Below are 22837 nucleotides of genomic sequence, written 5' to 3' on the forward strand. Positions count from 1 at the left end.
GGCGCAGGCCTAGAGTGTAATGTGCATGACGGGGTTGCCATGAGTGACGGACAGCGATGCAGAAGGGCATCTGGACTTTGAGGGCTCATGGTATGGAGTTTGCATTTTATTCCAAGTACCATGGGTGAGGTTTTTGTGATTAAGTCAAGGCGTTAGGTGACCTGGTTTCCTTTTTTTTTTTTTTTTTGACACAGAGTCTTGCTCTGTTGTCCAGGCTGGTGTGCAGTGGCACAATCTCGGCTCACTGCAACTTCCGCCTCCCAGGTTCAAGCGATTCTCCTGCCTCAGCCTCCCAAGTAGCTGAGATTACAGGTGCCCACCACCACATCCAGCTAATATTTGTATTTTTAGTAGAGATGGGGTTTTGCCGTGTTAGCCAAGCTGGTCTTGAACTCCTGACCTCAAGTGATCCATGCTCCTCGGCCTCCCAAAGTGCTGGGATTACAGGTGTGAGCCACCGCGCCTGGCCCTGGTTCCCATTTTTAAAAGATCACTTCAGTTACTATAAGGAGAAATGGATTATGAGTGTGGGGCAAGAATGAAGCAGGGAGACCAGTTTGGAGGTGGCTGCAGTTGCCCAGGGGAGCAATGATAGTGGCTTGGACCACGCAGAAAGACAAATTTTGGAGGAAGAGCTGATGCCAGGTTTTGGGAGTGAGGGAGAGGGATTCCTAGGGCTACTTCGGTGGTGGTTGGGTCCCCAAGCTCCAAGACTGAGTCCAGACCAGGGCCCCGTCGGTGGTGAGGTCTGATTTTAGCAGTGCGTGCCCATCTCCTTGTCTCCACCTGCTGGCTGGTGCTTGGAGCACCTTTACGGGAACTTTAGCCATCAGAGTCCTGGGCTCAGGAGGCTGGGGGAAGGTCCTGGGAGGTGGGAAAGTCCCCCAACTGCTGGGTGGATGGGTGGGTGGGACTGTGTTCCCAGGGGCATCTGCTGGGCTGAGCCTCTCCCTGGGGGCTGTCCATATCAGCTTTCTCCCCTACTATGGGTCAACTCAGGCCCATTTATGGGCCACATGGCTGCTGGAAGGCGTGTGGTGGTGGAGAAGGGGAGGGGATAGCTGTCAGTGTACTTGGGGAAGAATCCCCCATCCATGGCAGCTTCCATGGGAGGCAAGTCCCCAGCATCCAAGGGCTGCCTCTGATTGTCACCCACCCCCACCTGAGACCTTAGTGGCTGGAAGGGGGAGGGGTGGGGGCGGGGCCTGATTTGCAGCAGGGTGTGTCCAGATGGTCAGTCTCTGGTGGCTAGCCTGTCCTGACAGGGGAGAGTTAAGCTCCCACTCTCCACCGTGCCGGCTGGCCAGGTGGGCTGAGGGTGACCGAGAGACCAGAACCTGCTTGCTGGAGCTTAGTGCTCAGAGCTGGGGAGGGAGGTTCCGCGGCTCCTCCGCTGTCAGCGCCCGCAGCCCCTCCCGGCTTCACTTCCTCCCGCAGCCCCTGCTACTGAGAAGCTCCGGGATCCCAGCAGCCGCCACGCCCTGGCCTCAGCCTGCCGGGTAAGTCGGTGGGCAATGCTGGGGACGTTGGAGGGGGCCGGGCCCCCAAGCCTGACAGTGAATGATGGGGCAAGGAAGGCCTAGTGGGCTCCTGGCTTCTACAGCCTGGAGCCAGGGTCTGTGTGGGGCTCCGGCACCCTCTCCCTGGACCTCCACACCCCTTCCTCTGCTGCCAGGGTGGGTGAGGGTCCCAGGAGGTGGGGTAGGGGCTGGACAGACAACTGTTGCTGCTGGGGCTTGGGAGTCTTGGGCTGGAGGAATGGGCCAGGGTTTGGTTGGGGACACAGATGGGCTAAATGGTATGAAACGGAAAGACCGCCCTTCTGCCCCAGTGTGTGTAGAAAGGGTGGTGGGTCACATCTGCAAACTGAGGCAGCCAGGCAGCTCCCCACCTCCCATGTTTCCATGGGAAAATACCCCATCCGGGTCCCCAGGGCCTGGTCCCAGCCTACCCTCTCCACTTCCCTCTGCTGGCGCTGCTCCTCTCTGCTCTCTGCCCCGCTGCCCCCTTCTCCACCCTTCTGTCTCCTTACCACTCTTTGACTCGTTCTTCTTTCTGATCCTGCTCACTGGGGCCATGAGGGTTCCCCAACCCTGACTGAGGCCCCACCCTTGCCAAGTGATGGAGGCTGTGGTTTCAGTTTTCCTGTGAGGGTGAGATTGTGCTGTTTGCTGAGCTTCCTAGGCCAGCCTAGGGCCTGAGGCAGGGTGGTGGAGAGAGCCTGGGCCACAGGCTAGGGGCGTCCCTCCCCTCGTGAAGCCCCCAGAGGCCCTGAGGCACACAGAGGTGGCATTCGATGCCTTCAGAGCTGAATCAGACTGAAAATATAGACAGACCCTGAAAGGCTTTGAAAACGGAAGAGGAACGTCATGGTAGACGCATGGTGTCAGATCCGGCTCTGCCAACAACTGGCGACCTTGGGAAAGCCACTCCCCCTTTCTAAGCCTTAGTAGTCTTGGCAGCAAAATGAAGGGTTTGATAGTCTAGTGGTTTTCCCAGTTATTTCTCCTTAGAGCTCCCCTTCTTTGGCAAGGGATTGAGTGACTGGCCCCATCCCAGCCATCGCACTTTTTTCTGTTGGAATATTGGCTGCCAGGCAAGATGTTGTGTAAAGAAAGGGTTGTGCTGTTAGTGCAAATGGTAACGGGGGTTGTGACCCCTCAGATACCAGGAAGTCCCAGAGGAAAAGTCGGGGACAGTCATGGCTCTTCCTGGGGGACAACATCAAAAGGGTGGCCCTATTGGTTCCCTGTTCCTCACCCCACAGGCCTCCCTCCCTCTCCTCATCCCTGCTGCTCATCCCTCCTGGCCCACTTCGCCTGCATTGGGGCTGGGCTCCCACACAGTGGGTGGACCTACTTGCACTTGGCTTTTTTGCCATTAGAAGTAATGAGAAGTAATGGCAAAAACCGCAATTACTTTTTTTTTTTTTAAAGACGGAATCTTGCTCTGTTGCCCAGGCTGGAGTGCAGTGGTGCCATCTTAGCTCCCGGGTTTAAGCAATTCTCTTGCCTCAGCTTCCCGAGTAGCTGGGATTACAGGCACAAGCTACCATGCCCAGCTAATTTTTGTATATTTTTTAGTGGAGATAGGGTTTCACCATGTTGGTCAGACTGGTCTCAAACAGCTGACCAGCCCGCCTCAGCCTCCCAAAGTGCTGGGATTACACCCAGCCACCACGCCCAGCCTTTTGCACCAACCTAATACCTCCTTTTGCAGGCTCCAGTCAGGCCAACACCGACCCGCAGCTGGGAGGAAGACAGGACCCTTGACATCGCCATCTGCACAGAGGTCCTGGCTGGACCGAGCAGCCTCCTCCTCCTAGGATGACCTCACCCTCCAGCTCTCCAGTTTTCAGGTTGGAGACATTAGATGGAGGCCAAGAAGATGGCTCTGAGGCGGACAGAGGAAAGCTGGATTTTGGGAGCGGGCTGCCTCCCATGGAGTCACAGTTCCAGGGCGAGGACCGGAAATTCGCCCCTCAGATAACAGTCAACCTCAACTACCGAAAGGGAGCAGGTGCCAGGTGAGACAGCAAGTAGGGGCAGGGCAAAGGGGGCCCCCTGCCCAGCTCCAGCAGAACACCTGGAGTGAGACTCATTGACCAGCCCAGCACCAGTGCCGCTTCCCACAGCCTGTGGCATCCTCAGTCTGGCTCTGGTGGCTCCTGGGCCCGACAGGCTGACCTCTGCTCTGCCATCTGGCATTGCTCTCTCCAGAGGCTTCCCATTCTTGGCCTTCTGCCTTCTGAGCTCATGTTCTTCGTGAGATACATTCTTGAGCTCTAAGTCCTCAACTGACCCTCAAATCCCCCTGTTCATGCCAACTCCCACCCCTCTCGTGGTCCCTGTTGGGGAAGGCAGCAGGATCCACACTCCATCCAGTGAGAATCAAGGACATCTGGAAATGTCCCAGGCTCTCCTCAGTTCTGCAAGGCTGAGCCTGTCACTCAGGGGATGTGAACTGTGGGATTGAGGATGATAGGCTTCTGCTTGGAGTCATCTGCACTTTGATTTTCCTGTCGTCTTTCCACCAATTCAGACTGTGTGAGCCCCACATTCCTGAGAGTCCCACTTCCAGTCCTGCTGCATCTGGCACCCCCTACCTCCCTGCCCCGGGTGGGGGCCTGCCCAGTGAGGCTGGAGAATCCTCATGGGCCAGGCTAGACTCTGCCACAGAAGCCCCTTCTTCCCTTCTCGTGCTTGAGGTACAGCCACCAGCTTTGGCCTCCCAGGCTAGAGCCGCTTCCTGTTTGTGCTGGAGGATAGTGGTCAGATTCAGCACCAGGGTAGGGGAGGATGCGTGAGGAGATTCTGGGAGCTGTGGAGCCTGCCTGACACAGGCAGGACGGGCCCTTGATGCCTTCAGTGCCTCAATCTGTGCCCTCACTGGGCTTCCCTACCCCAGGACCATGATGCCACCCTGGTGACGGAAACTTCTTTGTCCAAATGGCCACTTCTGCCAGCCGGACTGTCCACAGGGCTCCTGTCAGCAGCAGATAGAGACCTCATGGTCATGTGTGGCTTCCTGGTGCTGACGAAGGAGGGCTGGCTGTAATTACAGTCATAGCCGTTGGCTTAAAAAGTCAACCCTTGAAATCCCCACCTGAGTCAAGGAGGCAGAGGTTGCAGTGAGCAGAGATTGTGCCACCATACTCCAGCCTGGGTGTCAGTGTGACTCTGTCTCCAAAAAAAAAAAAAAAAGTGACTGATCCCAACAATCACCTTGTCACCAACCTTTACTTGGTTGACCATTCCACAAGAGACGTTAAGCTGGGATCTGAGGGTCTACAAATCATCAAATAGCACCCCCTGTTCTTTGTCTTCGCATATCTGCTGGTGGTGGTACCAGAAGCCCCAGAGGCAAGTTGGCCCCTGTGATTAGTAACACAGCCCAGGAGGAAATGACTCATGCTCTTCCCACTTCCAGTCACCAGACGCTGCTAGATTCTAGATTCTGACAAGCTACCAGATCCCTTCTGGGGTCTGTGGGAGAGATTTCTCATTAGGTGTGCCTTCTCGGTGGTGTCTGATATGTTTCAACATTGGGCCCAGCATTGGGCCCAGGTAATGCTCTGTTTCTGGGAAATTTCTTGCTGCCGAGCCTAGAAACTCTCTGGGGATTCAGAGTCAGGGTCTAAAGTTAAACAGCCCTGCTGAGATTCCCAGTTTGGCGCTGTGTGACTTTGGCAAGTTACATGACCTCCTTGTTTATCTAATGGAGAAATGAGTAGTTTCCGACCAGCAGGGCTGAAGTGAAGATGAAAGGCACAGAGTATTCTGCAGTTAATAGATGGTTTCTGAGAGGAGAAGGGAGCTTTTCTACATTCTTTCTTTGAGGGCAGTGATGCATGCAGCCACTGTGAGTCTGCGGGGACCTCCCACAGCCCTGTCCAGACCCAGGCCCAAGCTCAAGAGCCACCACAAGTTGTGTGTGCTGAAGGGGACCCAGTGGGATATCGAGGCTGTTGAGAGATGGTACATCAAGGCACCTGGCATATGACAAGCACCTGATGCTGAAAAGTGTCTGTGATGACTGGCGTCATGGGGATGAAGCAGCTTAGTGCCTGGACAGGCCCCTTTTCCTCCTCCCGGGGTCCCCTAGGATGGTTCTAGGAGGATAGAGGCCCTCAGAAGGGCTCTCACTGGGCTCCTGGGCCTAAGGGGTGTGCAGTGTGTACAGGACTCCCTGAAAGGGCTCCCTGGGATGGAGGGCTTTTGGGGGGGCCTGTGGTTCTTCTCCAGCATGAGTCACAAACCACATCATCCACAGTCAGCCGGATCCAAACCGATTTGACCGGGATCGGCTCTTCAATGCGGTCTCCCGGGGTGTCCCCGAGGATCTGGCTGGACTTCCAGAGTACCTGAGCAAGACCAGCAAGTACCTCACCGACTCAGAATACACAGGTAGATCCTGCCCTGTGGATCCAAGGCTAGGCATACTGCGAGCTGATAGTTAGGTGGGCTGGGTGGGCTTGATCCCTGGTCAGAAGCTGAGGAGTGAGTGTTCTCAGCAGCCCTCCCACTGGAATGATGGCTGGGGGGCCCTGTGGACAGAGCTATTCAAGGATGGCCTCCTGTCGGTCTTGGCTGTGCCTCCCACGTCCACCCACCCCTCAGGCCTCCTGGCTACCTCTGTCACCCCTAGCCCATTGCAGTGGCTGAATGGAAACCCAAAGCAATCTTTTTTTATTTTTTTAAATAACAGTGTTGTTGAGATACAATATATAATGCACATACCATATACTTAACCCATCTCAAAGCACTCTTTGCCCAAAATCTAAATATCTGTATTGTTTGGGATGATCAGAAAAATAACATGAGTACTCTAGAAGATTCAAACAGTAAGGAAACATATAGAGCTAAGGGTAAACACAGTCTCTCATCTTGGGCCCCAATTAATGGTTTGAGAATGCATCTGTTCAGACTTTCTTTCTTTCTTCTTTTTTATTTTTGGAGAGATGGGGTTTTGCCATGTTGCCCAGGCTGGCCTCAAACTCCTGGGCTCTAGCGATCCTTCCACCTTGGCCTCCCAAAGTGCTGGGATGACAGGTGTGAGCCACCACGCAGGGCCTATCCAGACTTTCTTAATACATCAGTATATATTTACGTAAATGGGGTCTTGACATATATACTAATTTGTAATGTGCTTTTCCTCCACTTAATACATCTTGTAGCACTTTCCATTTCAGTACATGTCTAATTTAGTCACTTTGACAACTGCAGAGTGAGTTTTCCATTGTGTCCTTTACCATCATTTAGTTAACCAATTCCTTACTTATCGATGGCCATTTAGGTTGTTCGTAGTTTTTGGCTTCAACCAGCTGTGTGCCAGGCCCTCTGTATGCTATCCACTTTGTTTATATTATTCTCTTTTTTTTTTTTTTTTTGGAGATGGAGTCTTGCTCTGTTGCCCAACCTGGAGTAAAGTGGCGCGATCTCAGCTCACTGCAAAACTCCGCCTCCTGGGCTCATGCCATTCTCCTGCCTCAGTCTCAGCCTCCCGAGCAGCTGGGATTACAGACGCCAGCCACCAAACCTGGCTAATTTTTTGTATTTTTTTAGTAGAGACAGGGTTTCACCGTTTTAGCCAGGATGGTCTCAATCTCCTGACTTTGTGATCCGCCCGCCTTGGCCTCCCCAAAATGCTGGGATTACAGGCGTGAGCCACCGCGCCTGGCCTTTTTTTTTTTCGAGACGGAGTCTTGCTCTGTCACCCAGGCTGGAGTGCAGTGGCGTGATCTCAGCTACTGCAACCTCTGCCTCCCGGGTTCAAGCAATTCTCCTGCCTCAGCCTCCCGAGTAGCTGGGATTACAGGCGCCCACCACTGCGCCTGGCTAATTTTTGTATTTTTGGTAGTGATGGGATTTCACCATGTTGGTCAGGCTGGTCTGGAACTCGACCTCGTGATCTGCCCGCCTCAGCCTCCCAAAGTGTTGGGATTACAGGCGTGAGCCACCGCGCCTGGCCTTATATTATTCCTTTTGAACCTTACAATAATCCTGGAACATTCCCATTTTACAGTAACGAAAACTGAGATTAAGAGAGGCCACGTGACTTGCCAGAGGAGACAGAGACATTAAGTGGTGGAGTCATGTACAAATACTGCTCTGAATGTTCTCGTGTAGACAGCATTTCACGAATGATGACTTATATCTTAGAAATTTAGTTTCTAAGCCGGGCGCAGTGGCTCACGCCTGTAATCCCAGCACTTTGGGAGGCCGAGGTGGGTAGATCACGAGGTCAGGAGATCGAGACCATCCTGGCTAACACAGTAAAACCCGTCTCTGCTAAAAACAAAAAACAAAACAAAACAACAAAAAAAATTAGCCGGGTGTGGCAGTGTGCGCCTGTGGTCCCAGCTGCTGGGGAGGCTGAGGCAGGAGAATGGCGTGAACCCGGGAGGCGGAGCTTGCAGTGAGCCAAGATCCCGCCACTGCACTCCAGCCTGGGTGACAGAGCAAGATTCTGTCTCAAAAAAAAAAAAAAAAAAGAAAAGAAAAAGAAAAAGAAAAAAAAGATATTTGGTTTCTAGGGCAGAAATTGTAGTCATGCCTGTTGGTATTTCTTATCTGTTACTTGGAGCCTTAATACCCTATAACACGGTTGTGCTCCCACCAGTTGTGTGTAGCAACTCTTTTAATCCTCCCAAGGGGTACTTTGAGCTGGGCTTGCTATAAGAGCTATTGGGCAGCCCAGCTGCTCCAGGTCTCAGCACCACTGTGCCCTTCCCCTCCCTTCTTCCCACAGAGGGCTCCACAGGTAAGACGTGCTTGATGAAGGCTGTGCTGAATCTTAAGGATGGGGTCAACGCCTGCATTCTGCCACTGCTGCAGATCGACCGGGACTCTGGCAATCCTCAGCCCCTGGTAAATGCCCAGTGTACAGATGACTATTACCGAGGCCACAGCGCTCTGCACATTGCCATTGAGAAGAGGAATCTGCAGTGTGTGAAGCTCCTGGTGGAGAATGGGGCCAACGTGCATGCCCGGGCCTGCGGCCGCTTCTTCCAGAAGGGCCAAGGGACTTGCTTTTATTTTGGTGAGTGAGCCTTTCTTGGATAAATTGAGGCAAAGAGAGGGTAAGGCCTTGTTCGAGGTCACACGGTTAGTGTATGACAGAGCTGGCAGTTAAATCTAGGTTTTTCTGACCCTGACGCCCTGCTTCTAACCACTAGGCACCTGTAAAAGCAGTTTATCTTTTGTCCAGGCCAGCCTCAAACTCCTGGGCTCTAACAATCCTCCTGCCTCAGCTTCTCGAGCTGGGGCTACAAATGTGTGCCACCACATCCAGCACTAATTTGTCATAAGAGATGTTTCACCCTCGTCTGGCCAGAATATGGGCATGCACCCAGACCCAGACCCAGGGAAAGGAGTAGGGGCTGCTAGTACTGGCATGTGACTTGACCAGGCAGAGCCTGAATAAAGAGGCAGCATGCCTGGGCTCTGGTAAAGGAGACAGCAAAAGGCAGCAGGTTGGCTGGCCCCTGTTCTGCTCCCTTCAGTGGTAAAGAAGCCTGACCTGTTTCAAGGAGGGCTGGCCTTTTGTCCAAGGAGCATGAGGAGTAGGCAGATGGAAAGCAGGAGGCCTGGGGCCCAAGCTGCTCTCTTGGCCTGCAGGTGAGCTACCCCTCTCTTTGGCCGCTTGCACCAAGCAGTGGGATGTGGTAAGCTACCTCCTGGAGAACCCACACCAGCCCGCCAGCCTGCAGGCCACTGACTCCCAGGGCAACACAGTCCTGCATGCCCTAGTGATGATCTCGGACAACTCAGCTGAGAACATCGCACTGGTGACCAGCATGTATGATGGGCTCCTCCAAGCTGGGGCCCGCCTCTGCCCTACCGTGCAGCTTGAGGACATCCGCAACCTGCAGGATCTCACGCCTCTGAAGCTGGCCGCCAAGGAGGGCAAGATTGAGGTGAGCGGCTGTCCCCTTCCCACTTCCCCTCTCCAGGAAGCAGTAGGTCTCACCCCAAAATTTCTGCAGAAAGAACCCAGGGGGTGGTGAAGAGCAGTGGCTTCTCTGCTTTTCAATGGAACATTCCTGTTAGTAAGAAAATTTTCAGTATGTACCTCTAATATATGTATGTTTATTTATAAATTGTATATGAACTATTGAATATATTACATTATAAAACATTGAGGTTTTTTTTTTTTTGATGGTGTTTCGCTCTTGTTGCCCAGGCTGGAGTGCAATGGTGCAACCTCGGCTCACCGCAACCTCCGCTTCCCAGGTTCAAGCGATTCTCCTGCCTCAGCCTCCCAAGTAGCTGGGATTACAGGCATGTGCCACCACACCCAGCTAATTTTGTTTTTTTTTTTTTTGAGACGGACTGTCGCTCTGTCACCCAGGCTGGAGTGCAGTGACACAATCTCGGCTCACTGCAACCTCCACCTCCCAGGTTCAAGCAATTCTCCTGCCTCAGCTCCCTGAGTAGCTGGGATTACAGGCACCCTCCATCATGCCTGGCTAATTTTTTTTGTATTTTCAGTAAAGAGGGGTTTCACCATGTTGGTCAGGCTGGTCTTGAACTCCTGACCTTGTGATCCACCCACTTCAGCCTCCCAAAGTGCTGGGATTACAGGCACGCGCCACTGCACCCAGCTAATTTTCTGTATTTTAGTAGAGACGGGGTTTCACCATGTTGGCCAGGCTGGTCTTGAACTCCTGACCTCAGGTGATCTGCCCACCTCGGCCTCCCAAAGTGCTGGGATTACAGGTGTGAGCCATGGCACCTGGCCAAACATTGGGAATTTTTAAAAGTCGTTTGGGTTTCTTTATTAAGAGATAGCCTTTTGGATCTTTTGCCTATTTTGCTATTCTGTTTCTGCATATTTATTGATAACTTTATAATGAATTTAGTATTTTGTCTACTATAGCACTTGTAAAATTTCTCCTAGTTCATCATTTGTTTTTTGAATTTTATGTTTTTTTTGCTATACAGGATTTAAAAATTTTTATAATCTGCAAGTGTGACTATCTTTTCCTTTAAGATTCTTTGGTTTTGCTATTGTCTAATTCCTGCTACAAGATTATATATATAATATATATTATATGTACATAATATATAACTATTATACATTATATTATATATTATAATTATATATAGTATATATATAATCTTCATACCCATATTTTCTTCCAAACTTTTGCAGCTGCATTTTTTTTTTTTTTTTGAGACGGAGTTTTGCTCTTGTTGCCCAGGCTGGAGTACAATGGCGCGATCTCAGCTCACTGCAAACTCCGCCTCCCGAGTTCAAGCGATTCTCCTGCCTCAGCCTCCCAAGTAGCTGGGATTACAGGCACGTGCCACCACGCCTGCCTAATTTTGTATTTTTAGTAGAGACGGGGTTTCTCCACGTTGGTCAGGCTGGTCTCAAACTCCCGACCTCAGGTAATCCACCTGCCTCAGCCTCCCAAAGTGCTGAGATTACAGGCATGAGCCAAAATGCCCAGCCTGCAGCTGCGTTTTTAATGCCTACGGCTTTGACTAGCTGGAAGTTATTCTGGTAGGAAGAGTAAACATGAGGCAGCCCCCACTTTGTTCCAGAGAGCTTACCAGTGGCCTGTTCCAAATAGCTTTTGCCAATAGCTCACCAGGGCTGGCCTCATGGGCTTACAGTGGAGATTTTTGAAAGATTAAGGAAATGATAAACATAAATAGAAGTTTTAACCCTTTTTCGCTGCCCTCCCAAGTTTCTTGGAGTGCTCCCTGGGGTGTGTGAACCTCACTTTCTTGTCTAGAGGCACTGCTGTGTGGCCTATGAAAGCAGTGCCCTGATCTGTCCCTCCTTTCCCATTCCTCACGCGTGAAACCAGACTGCTTCCTAACCTGTTTGGATTAGGGACCACTTTCTAGTCTGTTGAAAATTCTAGATTCCGACCGCGAAAGTACACACACAGATACAGCTAGTAGACTCTGATCTCAGGGGCCTCAAGGACCCCAGGGCTAGGGATTTCTCTGCCATTTGAGGAGTTCAAGGAAGGCCACAGGGCAGGGGAAGGGAAGGAAGAGCCAGGCTGGCTGGCAGGCTGGGGCAGATGTGGCTGGGTGCGTGTGTGTGTTTAAGAGTTTAGACAAACAAGGACCTGCGTGTACGTGGGTACGTGCACGTGTCAGCTGCAGCTCTGCAGACCGTGGGCAGCTGCAGAGTCCTGGGTGTTTCCCAGCTTTGGCCCAGGATCAGTGCCAGGAAGGGACCGTGAATGCAAGCTCATATGGCCACGCTGCAGATTTTCAGGCACATCCTGCAGCGGGAGTTTTCAGGACTGAGCCACCTTTCCCGAAAGTTCACCGAGTGGTGCTATGGGCCTGTCCGGGTGTCGCTGTATGACCTGGCTTCTGTGGACAGCTGTGAGGAGAACTCGGTGCTGGAGATCATCGCCTTTCATTGCAAGAGCCCGGTGAGCCCACAGGAGCATGGGTGCACGCACAGGACCCAGCAGAGTTCCCAGCAACGTCCACAAATTGGGGCTGCCTGCTGGACCACATCTGCCCCATTCCTGTGCCAGTGGGGGTGTGGCTGCAGGTCCCAGCAGGCACGACCCTGACCATGGCCACCAGACCCATACTCAATCCATACTCTAGTCCCATCCAAGACGGGGATCATGCCAAGGGCCTCGTGGCAACCATCCAGGTCCTCTCTGTTAACCAGCATCTCATTTGGAGGGCAAGCCCCTTAGTCACACTGTAGCTGGGAGGGTTGGCATGAGGTCCTTTGGGGCTGCTGGGGTGTGGAAGCCTGCTCCCTGTCCTCTCTCCTCATTTCCTGGGCCCTTGCTTTGATCCTGACATGGAGTGGGCAGCCTATTTGCACTTGTTGAGTGTACCCATGGCTCTGCCCTCCCCACCCCAGCACCGACACCGAATGGTCGTTTTGGAGCCCCTGAACAAACTGCTGCAGGCGAAATGGGATCTGCTAATCCCCAAGTTCTTCTTAAACTTCCTGTGTAATCTGATCTACATGTTCATCTTCACCGCTGTTGCCTACCATCAACCTACCCTGAAGAAGGCAAGGGCAGGAGGTTTGGGGGGGCACATCTTGGGGGAGGCCTGCTTGAAACAACCCCGGGGGAAGATGGGGCAGTAATAGTGCTGAGGCATGGGCTGCTGGAGTGACATGCCCAAGCTTATCGGAGCCAGCACTGCAGTACTAACGGTGATACAGTGAAGATTTGCTGAGTGCTCACTGTATGTGAAAAAGGATTCTAGGTGATGGACATGTGTTGACTAATTAATGTCCCCCAAAACCCTTGAGATGGTGAATTATAATCACCCCCAGTTTATAGTAGAGGGAAGGGAGGCACGGAGAGGTTAAGTAATTTGTCCGGGGTCACGCAGGCTGGAAGTGGTGTGGAGAGGGAATCTGAATCCAGGCAGTCTGGCTTCAGACCCTACACTGAAATGCTACACAATGTGCCTCTTAGGATCCAGGGGTCCTTCCCTGGAGCCCATGTTCCCCTGCCGTTCTGAGGAGCCTCTCCACAGCTCAGGCTCAGAGTAGGCCCTCAGCTTCAGCTCTCAAGGGTGAGCTGTTTGAGAGAGGACCCAAGGCCCTAGGTCTCATCTGTGTCTTCAGCAGGCCGCCCCTCACCTGAAAGCGGAGGTTGGAAACTCCATGCTGCTGACGGGCCACATCCTTATCCTGCTAGGGGGGATCTACCTCCTCGTGGGCCAGGTGAGTGCCCCTCCCCTTCTCCTACCAAGAAGCAAACCTAGAATTCTGCTTCAGGGGGCTTAGAGAAAGTTAGCTGCATCCCCTCACTGACAATACCCAGTCCCACCCAGAGCAACCAGCCTCACTGAAGCTGAGGGCCAGAGGTTCTGGCCTTGCCTTCTGAGTCCCCGGGAACCCCTTTGCTGTGCTTTTGGGGTTCCTTGGAGTAGCAGATAGCGTCTCTGATTCCTTGGCAGTACAGGCTCTGCTCCCCCAGGAATGGAGCTGGAAGCCCCTGCCCCTAGCCAGGCCCCTAGGCTGGGAAGTTCCCCTCTTGGGGAGCAGAGAGACCAGAGGTAGGTGGGGTTCAGGCTATTTCCCCCAGTAGGGCCTCTTCAGTGGGAAATGCTGTAAGCCTGCAGGACACAGGCTGGGCACCAAGACATTGGGACCTCCGCAGAGTGGGCAGAACTTGGGCACCAAACCCAGGTTGGCTGGGGTATGGGTGCTCCCTGTGAGGCCAGGGAGAAGGGAAGGGAAAGGCGCTCTTCCCCTTCCTGCATGCAGTGCACAGGCTCTTCATCTGCACCCCCCGGCCTTGCCTAGGTGGCTGCTCTTTCTGGAAAGAAAGTCCCAAGCTATCTCAGCTATTAGAAGTATTCATGAGTCCCCCAAAACCAAAGCTGCTGACTTAGCCCTAGCCCGGGTGGCAGGCTCCCGCTCAGCCAGGCCAGCAGGGGGCATGCGGGAGAGCAGGTTTCACAGCCCTCTGTCCTCCCTTCCTCCGCAGCTGTGGTACTTCTGGCGGCGCCACGTGTTCATCTGGATCTCGTTCATAGACAGCTACTTTGAAATCCTCTTGTACGTGGGTTCTCACTCCTCCTTCCCTCAACTGTCTCTGAGGTCTGGAAGGGGCAGTTGTGGCAGAAGGCACAACTTTAGAAGCGAGGACACGGGGCCCAGGAAGTCGGGACCTGTGTACAGGCCAGTCCCAGGAGTCTGGGCTGCCGTCCAGCCTGGGGCCCCTTGTGCTCCCATCACTGTAGATGGTGATAGTGACATTTACTAGGCCTCGGCACACACCTGTTTCACTTAGTCCTTGAAAACACTCTATGAGTCAGGCACCATTATTATTATGCCCATTTTACAGTGGGAGGGAACTGAGGCCCACAGATGTTAAATGTCTTGCCTAAGATGGAGGTCAGGACCTTGGTCAGCATAGGCCAGTGGGGGCTCAGGGAGCCAAGTGGCCAGCAAGCCCACCTGGATCCTGCTCCCACACAGCCTGTTCCAGGCCCTGCTCACAGTGGTGTCCCAGGTGCTGTGTTTCCTGGCCATCGAGTGGTACCTGCCCCTGCTTGTGTCTGCGCTGGTGCTGGGCTGGCTGAACCTGCTTTACTATACACGTGGCTTCCAGCACACAGGCATCTACAGTGTCATGATCCAGAAGGTGAGAGAAGGGGGTGGCCCACCGGGACTCTTTTGGCCTCATCAGGCAAGAAGAGCCTTCCTCCACAGCTATCCTAGGCAGAGGAGGGCATGTGTACATCTGCCTGTGCGCCAGCACTCAGATACTTGCTGGATGGAAGCTTAAGTACAGGCGTGCACATACCTCTCTCAGGGCTCTGCATGCACACGCAAACAAACGCACATATGTGTGTCTGCAGGTGTCTACACGGGAGCATGTGCATCCTTCCACAAGCAAGGAGCAAAGAATATGTGCATAAGCTCATCTGCATGTCTGTGTCCTGGGATGTGTGGGCGCGGGCATGTAACTGCGTTCATTTATGTATTCAGCGCATGTTTAGGGGGTGCCTACTGTGGGCCGGGCCCTGTTCTAGGTGTTGGGAATATAGCAGAGAACAGAACAAGTCCTTGCTCCCCTGAAGCTGATGTTCTGGTGGGAGGAAATGAAAACCTTAAGAAAACAACTGAGAACATTCCACACTGCTAAATTCTATGAAGGAAAAAAAAGCACAGGACAATGTGATGGAGAATGGCTGGGACCAAGTACCCTTTAGATGGGATGGTCTGGGAAGCCTCTCTAAAGAGGGGATGTTTAAGTTGAGACCTGAAAGAATGATTCAGCCACAGCAGGTGAAGAGGAGATATTCTCAGCAGAGGGCACAGCAGTGGCTGCCGTGAGCCAGAAGCAGCTTGGGGTGCTTGGGACAGGGTGAGGAGGCTAGGTGGTTGGGGAGATGGCAGGAGGGTGGAGGTAAGGAGGTTGGGAGGAAGGGAAAGGCCAGGGGCCCCTTCCACAGGGAGGGATTTAGAGGTCCCCAGAGGCTTTTTTTTTTAAAAAATTGTAGTAAAATACACCTAACATAGAATTTTCTTTTTTTTTTGAGACGGAGTCTCACTCTTGTTACCTAGGCTAGAGTGCGATGGCACCATCTCGGCTCACTGCAAACCCCTACTCCTGGGTTCAAGCGATTCTCCTGCCTCAGCCTCCCGTATAGCTGGGGTTGCAGGCACCCACCACCATGCCCGGCTAATTTTTGTATTTTTAGTAGAGACAGGTTTTCACCACGTTGGCCAGGCTGGTCTCGAACTCCTGACCCCAGGTGATCCGCCTGCCTTGGCCTCCCAAAGTGCTGGGATTACAGGCGTGAGCCACTGCGCCTGGCCCATTTTAACCTTTTTTTTTTTTTTTTTTAAAGTATACAGCTAAGTGTCATTAAGTACATTCACACTGTTGTATAACCATCACCACCATCCAACTCCAGAACTTTCTTGTCATCCCAAACTGAAACGCAACACCCATTAAACAACTCCCCATTCTCTCCTTCCCTCAGTCCCTGGAAGCCACCATTCTAATTTCTGTTTCTATGAATTTGATGACCATAGCTACATCGTATAAGTGGAATCATACAGTATTTGTCCTTTAATGTCTGGCTTATTTTACTCAGTATAATGTCCTCAAGGATCAGCCTTTTTTTTTTTTTGAGATGGAGTCTTGCTCTGTTGCCCAGGCTGGAGTGCAGTGGTGCAATCTTGGCTCACTGCAACCTCCGCCACCCAGGTTCAAGCGATTCTCCTGCCTCAGCCTCCCAAGTAACTGGGACTACAGGCATGTGTCACTACATCTGGCAAATTTTTTGTATTTTTAGTAGAGACGGAGTTTTGCCACGTTGGCCAGGATGGTCTTGAACTCCTGACCTCAGGCGATCCACCCACCTTGGCTTCCCAAAGTTCTGGGATGACAGGCTGAGCCACCGCACCCAGCCAATTCCTTCCCTTTTAAGGCTGAATAATATCCCATTGTGTAGATACACCACATTTTGTGCGTCCATTCATCTGTCAATCCAGTCACCTGTTGCTTCCACCTTTTGACCATTGTGAATAATGCTGCTATGAACAGGGGTGTAAAAGTATCTGTTAGAGTCCCTGCTTTTAATTCTTTGGGGCATATACATACCCAGAAGTGGAACTGCTGGGTCATACAGTAGTTCTATATTTAATTTTGTGACCCTGGAAAGTTTTTTTTTTTTTTTTTTGAGATGGGACTCATTCAGTCACCCAGGCTGGAGTGCAGTGACACGATCATAGCTCATTGCCGCCTTGACATTCTGGGCTCAAGCAACCCTCCTGTCTCAGCCTCCTGAGTAGCTGGCACTGTAGGCTTGTGCCACCATGCCCGGCTACTGGAAAGTTTTAAGCAGGAAAACAATGTGATCTGAGACATATGTGTGTGTGTGTATATATATATATTTTTTTCTTTTTTTTTTTTTTTGAGACGAAGTCTCACTCTGTAGCCCAGGCTGGAGTGCAGTGGTGTGATCTCGGCTCACCACAACCTCTGCCTCCTGGGTTCAAGTGATTCTCCTGCCTCAGCCTCCTGAGTAGCTGGGATTACAGGCACAGGCGCACCACTGCACCCGGCTAATTTTTTGTATTTTTAGTAGAAACACGGTTTCACCATGTTGGCCAGGCTGGTCTTGAACTCCCAACCTCAGGTAATCTGCCCGCCTCAGCCTCCCAAAGTGCTAGGATTATAGGCATGAGCCACTGCACCCAGCCAGATCTGAGATATATTTTTAAAAGACTCCTCTGCTTGGTGTGGCTCCACAGGCCCACATATGCATATGTGTGTGTGCGTATCTGCAGTGTACACGGGAACCATGCTGCTGTGGGTGAGGCAGGGTTCTGGGGTCGTGACTGGTGGCCCAGCTACCCACCCTGGCCCCTGGGCACATGTGTTCCAGGTCATCCTGCGGGACCTGCTGCGCTTCCTTCTGATCTACTTAGTCTTCCTTTTCGGCTTCGCTGTAGGTAAAGGCTCCCTCCAGCCCCCTCCCCCTTCCCCACGTTCCCTGTCCACCCTGTATACTCCCAAGGCTGCCCGCCAGTCTCCTGGGCTAAGGACCCCTCTCCCTTCATCCCATAGCCCTGGTGAGCCTGAGCCAGGAGGCTTGGCGCCCCGAAGCTCCTACAGGCCCCAATGCCACAGAGTCGGTGCAGCCCGTGGAGGGACAGGAGGATGAGGGCAACGGGGCCCAGTACAGGGGTATCCTGGAAGCCTCCTTGGAGCTCTTCAAATTCACCATCGGCATGGGCGAGCTGGCCTTCCAGGAGCAGCTGCACTTCCGCGGCATGGTGCTGCTGCTGCTGCTGGCCTATGTGCTGCTCACCTACATCCTGCTGCTCAACATGCTCATCGCCCTCATGAGTGAGACCGTCAACAGTGTCGCCACTGACAGCTGGAGCATCTGGAAGCTGCAGGTGCCACCAGAGAGGCTCCCTGCCCCCACCCCACCCCACACTCAGGCGGTGGGGAGTGCTCCGGACCCTGCGGAGCTGGGCCTTCCCTAGCCAGGAGATGCCGGATTGGGCAGCTCTACCTTGTCAGTCTTGCTCTTCCTTTTTTTTTTTTTTTTTTTTCTGGAGACAAGGTCTTGCTCTGTCACCCGGGCTGGAGTGCAGTGGCATGATCACAACTCAATGCAGCCTCGGCCTCCTGAGCTCAAGTGATCCTCCTTCCTCAGCCTCCTGAGTAGCTGGGGTTACAGGCACCTGCCACCACACTCGGCTAATATTTTTATTTTTTGCAGAGAAGAAGGTCTCACTATGTTGCCCCGGCCTCAGGTGATCCTCCCACCTTTGCCTCCCAAAGTGCTGGGATTACTCCCTCCTCCTTTAAGCTCATGTATGTACCTAGGACAGTGCCCAGCACCAAGTAGGTGCTCAATGTGCCACCAGCTACTATTGTCATCATTGCTGTCCAGTGTTTCTTTTGTTTTTTTTTTTGAGTCAAGAGTTTTGCTCTTGTTGCCCAGGCTGGAGTGCAATGGCGCAATCTTGGCTCACTGCAACCTTTGTCTCCTGGGTTCAAGCAATTCTCCTGCCTCAGCCTCCCAAGTAGCTAGGATTACAGGCATGTACCACCATGCCCCACTAATTTTTTGTATTTAGTAGAGACAAGGTTTCACCATGTTGGTCAAGCTGGTCTCGAACTCCTGACCTCAGGTGATCCACCTGCCTCGGCCTCCCAAAGTGCTGGCATTACAGGCATGAGCCACCATGCCCCACCCTGCTGCCAATTCATTGTTGATCTTGGGGAAGCCCCTTATCTCCTCTGAGCCTTGGTGCCCTCCTCTGCAAGGTTCTGTGCCCCACCTGACTCACTGGTGTGCCTCTGAGCAGGCACATGTGTGGGGTGAGCAAACGAACTTCTGTTCCTGGTGGTGTGGCAATCTGGAGCCTGGAACGATGTAAGAGCAAGTAGCTGTTCAGTACTCATAACGTACAGACTTCCCATCAGCTGTCTGAGGCACTTTGTCCTCAGTCTACAAATGGGGAAACTGAGATGCAGAGAGGCTGAGGGCCCAACCCCACATAGGTAATCGGACGTGGGAGCCAGATTCGAATCCGAGTGTTTAGTTGACTTTGGGTTATACTGTGAAGTGCTGCGGGTCACTTCCCTGCTCTGCTTGCCTTGTGTGCCTTTGCCCCCAGGCAGGGTCCCAGGACATTCTGTCTGATGCATCCTTTGTCCCCAGAAAGCCATCTCTGTCCTGGAGATGGAGAATGGCTATTGGTGGTGCAGGAAGAAGCAGCGGGCAGGCGTGATGCTGACCGTCGGCACTAAGCCAGATGGCAGCCCCGATGAGCGCTGGTGCTTCAGGTGAGTGAGTGGTGGGAGGGTCTCCTGGGGGCCTTGCTGTCCAGCAATCCCTGGGACTCCCTGCAGTGCAGGGCACAGCTGCCAGAAGCCAGGTCTGGTGGGAAGGGCAGGCCCAAAGAGCACCAGGGACTGAGCCTGAGCAGGTGAGGTCAGGGGTCTGGATCTCACAAGCCATGGCTGCCGCATGGCTGGCCATCTGCCTGTGCCAGTGGCTTAAACTGAAGGTCCCCTCCTGGTGATCTCAGACTCCTCCTTGTAGCCTGAAATGTGGTACAGTAAGGAGGCCAAGAAGTCAGAGGGACCCTTAGGTTCCTAGCACTCTAGCATTGCCCTGGCTCTCTGTGTCCCCCCACCCCCAATTCTGCCAGCCTGATCTCTGAGCTACAACCCCTTCCATGGAGAACGTGCCCTTCTGTGTCCAGGAAAGCCTGGGACACTGGGACAGGGAACCTAGTGACAAACATACAGCTAAAAACAGACACTGTCAGCCGGGCGCGGTGGCTCACGCCTGTAATCCCAGCACTTTGGGAGGCTGAGGCGGGCGAATCATGAGGTCAGGAGATCGAGACCATCCTGGCTAACACGGTGAAACCCCATCTCTACTAAAAATACAAAAAAGTAGCCGGGCGTGGTGGCGGGTGCCTGTAGTCCCAGCTACTCGGGAGGCTGAGGCAGGAGAATGGCGTGAACCCGGGAGGCGGAGCTTGCAGTGAGCCGAGATTGCACCACTGCACTCCAGCCTGGGCGACTGAGCGAGACTCCATCTCAAAAAAAAAAAAAGAAAAGAAAACAACAACAACAACAAAACAGACACTGTCGTGAGGCAGCAGATGAGCGGAGAGACGGAGTCTTAGGCATGAGGAGCAGCCGTGAAAGGCCCCAGAACCTGGAAGCACAGATACACCTGATCTGAATTCCTCTTCTCTGGTTGCTCTGGGCAACCCAGGCTGCTGTGAACAGCCAGAAGCGATGGATGCTGATTCCTGCAAGTTAGCACCTGCCTCACAGGACAGGGCTCCAAGTGGGTGGCCCAGAACCCTGCAGAGAGAAAGCCTGTCCTCCTCAGGGCCTCTGTGTCCACCAGAGCATCTCTGCATAGTCTCCCAATTTGGGGGGCCAGGCCCCTCTCTGGGGTGGGAGTGGGGGCGGTCAAAGCAGGCAAACCTCAGAGCTGCTCTGTTGCCCTCAGGGTGGAGGAGGTGAACTGGGCTTCATGGGAGCAGACGCTGCCTACGCTGTGTGAGGACCCGTCAGGGGCAGGTGTCCCTCGTGAGTAGCCTGGTGACTGGAGCCTCTGCCCTGGGGTGTATGTCTCTGCTGCTTGGCCACAAAGCCTTGGAGAGTCTGGGGCGGGACCCAGGGACCTCCTCATAGTCCCTTTGCAGATCCCCGCATGCCAGCTCCTCTTACAGGGATTGCCTCCTTAAAACAGTGGTTCCCTCCTTTCCTTTCCACCCACACCTTGCTTTCAGGCAGGAACCAGGGGAAACCTCTGAGGCTGTTAGCGCTTCCACCAGCCCAGCCTCCGGCTGCCCTCTCTCCGATGCCAGTCAGTCACACCCTTTGCCCATTCAATTGGTTATCGAGGGTCTGTCCCCAGCCAGGCCTGGGCTGAGCCTGGGGACTCAGCAGGGGAATAAGTTAGGAAGGGCTGTCACAGCGCAGCCTACAACAGAGGCAGCATCTCCCTGGACCCTCAGAGGAACTGCCCTGCATAGGTCCTTAGTCCCTTCACACCCCAAGTCTCCCACCTCTGAAAAACCACTTCCCATGCTTCCTCCATGTCCGTGGCCTGCATCCTCTCCGTTCTAGTGTAGTGATGGCCCCTCCTGTCCCCACCCTGCCGCCTCCACCAAGGCTGGTTCCTTCCTCCCACCCTCAGAGGCCTGTTCTGAGGATTAGCTGTCTCCACTGCATATCTGTTCTTTCTAGAACCTTCAATAGCTCCCACCTTCCACTGGTTCACCTCCTCTCCTTTCTCCATCTCTTTCCTGACAAATTTCACTTGCTTGTACCTGTTGCCCCTACAACAGCCTTCTGAGTCTCCCACGGCCCCTGTTGTAGGGAGGCTCCTCTGGCCTCTTCTGCCCCACAGCCTGCTGGTTTCCCAGGCTCCTGGGCCGTGACCATGGCCTCACATACAGATAGGTTTCCCTTCACCCTCTCTTTGCATCTCCCTCTCTTCACTACAATGCCAGGAAAATCACCTCTGAAAGTCACCTTGTCCCTCCCTCATCTTGCCCCAAGCACTCCACACCCCACTGCCTGCTGGGGCCTCCAATGTCAACAGGAACAGCCTTGGGGCTGCCCCAGCAGGTCACATGTATGTCACCCCACCCCCTCCTCACCCAGGTGGAAGGCCTTGAGAGTCTCAGCCTATTCCCCCCGCTATACCAGCTCTCCCACCAGGAGCTGAGTGTCCTTGACCTCTCAGGCGGCCATTCATCCCTCTGCCCTGCCCTGCCTCTCACTTCTGCTTCTGCACCACTGCAGGGCGGCCCAGCCTGCACTCTTATCCCATTGCAGTCCTGCTAATGTGGACAAAAACTACATGCAGCCCACGCTACACAATGCCTCCCACTGCCTGGAAGGCCGCACTCCTCAGAATGGAGGTCAGGGCCCAAAGCTGTTGTCTAACCCACTCCCCACACCTCCATCCACGCGTCTGCGGTACCCCTTGTTCTTTGCTTTCCTTGGTTCATCTCTGGAAGCAGTTCCTGGGAACATTTGTCTCTGTCGGAAGTGCTCTTCCTCCCTTCTGGGTGTCCAAATCTGCCACCGCCCCTGCGGGACAGGTCCCCTCTCTCCTCTGAGCTCCCCCAGCATGTCTCAGGTGTTCTGATCTCTGACATACAAGTCTGTCACCTCCAGGCACTTTAAGCTCCTGGGGGTGGCAGGGGCAGGGGGAAGCCCCTGATATAGCAGGGGTTTGGGAAATGCTTGTGGAGTGAGGGAAGCAGGGAGAAGGATTGCTGGCCTCCAGGATCGCTGAGGCTGTCCCCACGGCATGACGTGTTTTCATGGCTGTGGCCCCTTGTTTCCCTGGTGCCTGCTTCCTGGGGACACACTCAAGGGTTAAGCCACAGTACTTGCCATCTGTTCCCAGGAACTCTCGAGAACCCTGTCCGGGCTTCCCCACCCAAGGAGGATGAGGATGGTGCCTCTGAGGAAAACTATGTGCCTCTCCAGCTCCTCCAGTCCAACTGATGGCTCAGATGCAGCAGGAGGCCAGGACAGAGCAGGGGATCTTTCCATCCACATCTGCTGGCTCTGGGGTCCCAGTGAATTCTGGTGGCAAATATATATTTTCACTAACTAACTCTTCTGGAAACATTATTTGAGCAGAGTTGCTGGGACCCTTAGAGCTGGTAATGTCTGCATGTCTCTGTGTGCACAGGTCTGTGTATGGGACTAGGTTGCTCCTGCCCTTGCCTGGGCACAGAGACCCTCAGTTGCTGTGTTCCCCACCCTCACCCCCACATCCCCAAGTCTGGGGACTGTCCTCTTCCTGGGTACAGGCAGCTGGCTGAGGCGCTGTGCCCATTGTTGTGG

General features: G+C 53.5%; 1 protein-coding gene across 2 annotated transcripts; it reads left to right on the forward strand.

Moving 5' to 3' along the window:
• The first annotated feature begins 1214 nt into the window (after nt 1-1214).
• TRPV2 (transient receptor potential cation channel subfamily V member 2) lies at nt 1215-22604 on the forward strand. 2 transcript variants are annotated; one of them, XM_054457320.1, is made up of 15 exons: nt 1215-1499; nt 3220-3526; nt 5773-5906; nt 8251-8541; nt 9120-9418; nt 11735-11905; nt 12358-12513; nt 13084-13179; nt 13949-14019; nt 14443-14608; nt 17367-17433; nt 17549-17883; nt 19161-19285; nt 20475-20554; nt 22392-22604. In XM_054457320.1, the coding sequence occupies exons 2-15, from the start codon at nt 3327-3329 to the stop codon at nt 22490-22492; spliced, it is 2292 nt and encodes a 763-aa protein (XP_054313295.1). In that variant the 5' UTR covers nt 1215-1499; nt 3220-3326; the 3' UTR covers nt 22493-22604. The 2 variants fall into 2 exon arrangements, with proteins under 2 accessions (XP_054313295.1, XP_054313294.1); XM_054457319.1 differs by having other exon boundaries at nt 1221-1499; nt 13081-13179.
• The last annotated feature ends 233 nt before the right edge of the window (nt 22605-22837 follow it).

The sequence above is a fragment of the Pongo pygmaeus genome, chromosome 19, assembly GCF_028885625.2.
Source record: "Pongo pygmaeus isolate AG05252 chromosome 19, NHGRI_mPonPyg2-v2.0_pri, whole genome shotgun sequence".
Classification (NCBI taxonomy): domain Eukaryota; kingdom Metazoa; phylum Chordata; class Mammalia; order Primates; family Hominidae; genus Pongo; species Pongo pygmaeus.

Coding starts and splice junctions, on each gene's coding strand:
- TRPV2 (XM_054457319.1), top strand. CDS start 3,327: ATGACCTCACCCTCCAGCTCTCCAGTTTTCAGGTTGGAGACATTAGAT. Junction 12,514..13,080: donor ATCAACCTACCCTGAAGAAG/GCAAGGGCAGGA, acceptor CTGTGTCTTCAG/CAGGCCGCCCCTCACCTGAA. Junction 14,020..14,442: donor AGCTACTTTGAAATCCTCTT/GTACGTGGGTTC, acceptor GCTCCCACACAG/CCTGTTCCAGGCCCTGCTCA.